Genomic DNA, 536 nt, shown 5'->3' with positions numbered 1-536 from the left:
AGAGAAGGAGATGGCATCCCGGGCCCCAGGCTGGCCCCTGCCTCGCCCAGTCGCCATCCACCACATCGTGGAGGACTTCCTTACCGACTGGACTGCGCCAGTCGCCCACATCCTCCCCCTGAGGCGTTTCTTGGAAAACTGCCTGAATAATGACCTCCGAAGCTTCTATGCAGGTAACCTGGGGAAACTGAGGCCCTGGGGAAGAAGCATGGGGCATCGTCCACAGCTCAGGGCCTCTGTCCTCTTTGCTGCTTAATCCTCCTCCCCTGCTTCCTTCATTCCTGCTTGCTCTGATGCCTTCCACACAACAGGGCCTCAGGGCTGCATTACCCCCTGTGGTAGCTGCTCCCTGGGCCCAGGCTGGGATGTGGCCCCCCACCCACTGCTCCAAGCCAGGTTTGGGAAAGCCAAGGGGTCCCCCCCCATTCTGCCAAGCCTGCAGAATGCGCAGCACAGCTCCTGTGTTGTAGGAGGTGAGCTGCCTTTGATCGCATGGGATATCGCCCCCCCCCCCCCCCCCCCCCCCCCCCCCCCCC

The 536-nt window shown here is 62.9% G+C and overlaps 1 protein-coding gene across 1 annotated transcript in view; it reads left to right on the top strand.

The window, feature by feature from the left end:
• FOXRED2 (FAD dependent oxidoreductase domain containing 2) overlaps nt 1-536 on the top strand; it is an 18741-nt gene that overhangs the window by 15652 nt on the left and 2553 nt on the right. Inside the window, exon 7 of the mRNA XM_069082065.1 lies at nt 3-173. Coding sequence (XP_068938166.1) covers nt 3-173 — 171 coding nt within the window. The remainder of the gene's footprint in view (nt 1-2; nt 174-536) is intronic.

The sequence above is a fragment of the Petaurus breviceps genome, unplaced genomic scaffold (genome assembly GCF_028583685.1).
Source record: "Petaurus breviceps papuanus isolate PSGF00001 unplaced genomic scaffold, PetGlider_PUasm1.0 156, whole genome shotgun sequence".
Taxonomy (NCBI): Eukaryota; Metazoa; Chordata; class Mammalia; order Diprotodontia; family Petauridae; genus Petaurus; species Petaurus breviceps.
Note: the sequence above shows the minus strand (reverse complement) of the source record. Positions and strands in the feature narration are given on the sequence as shown.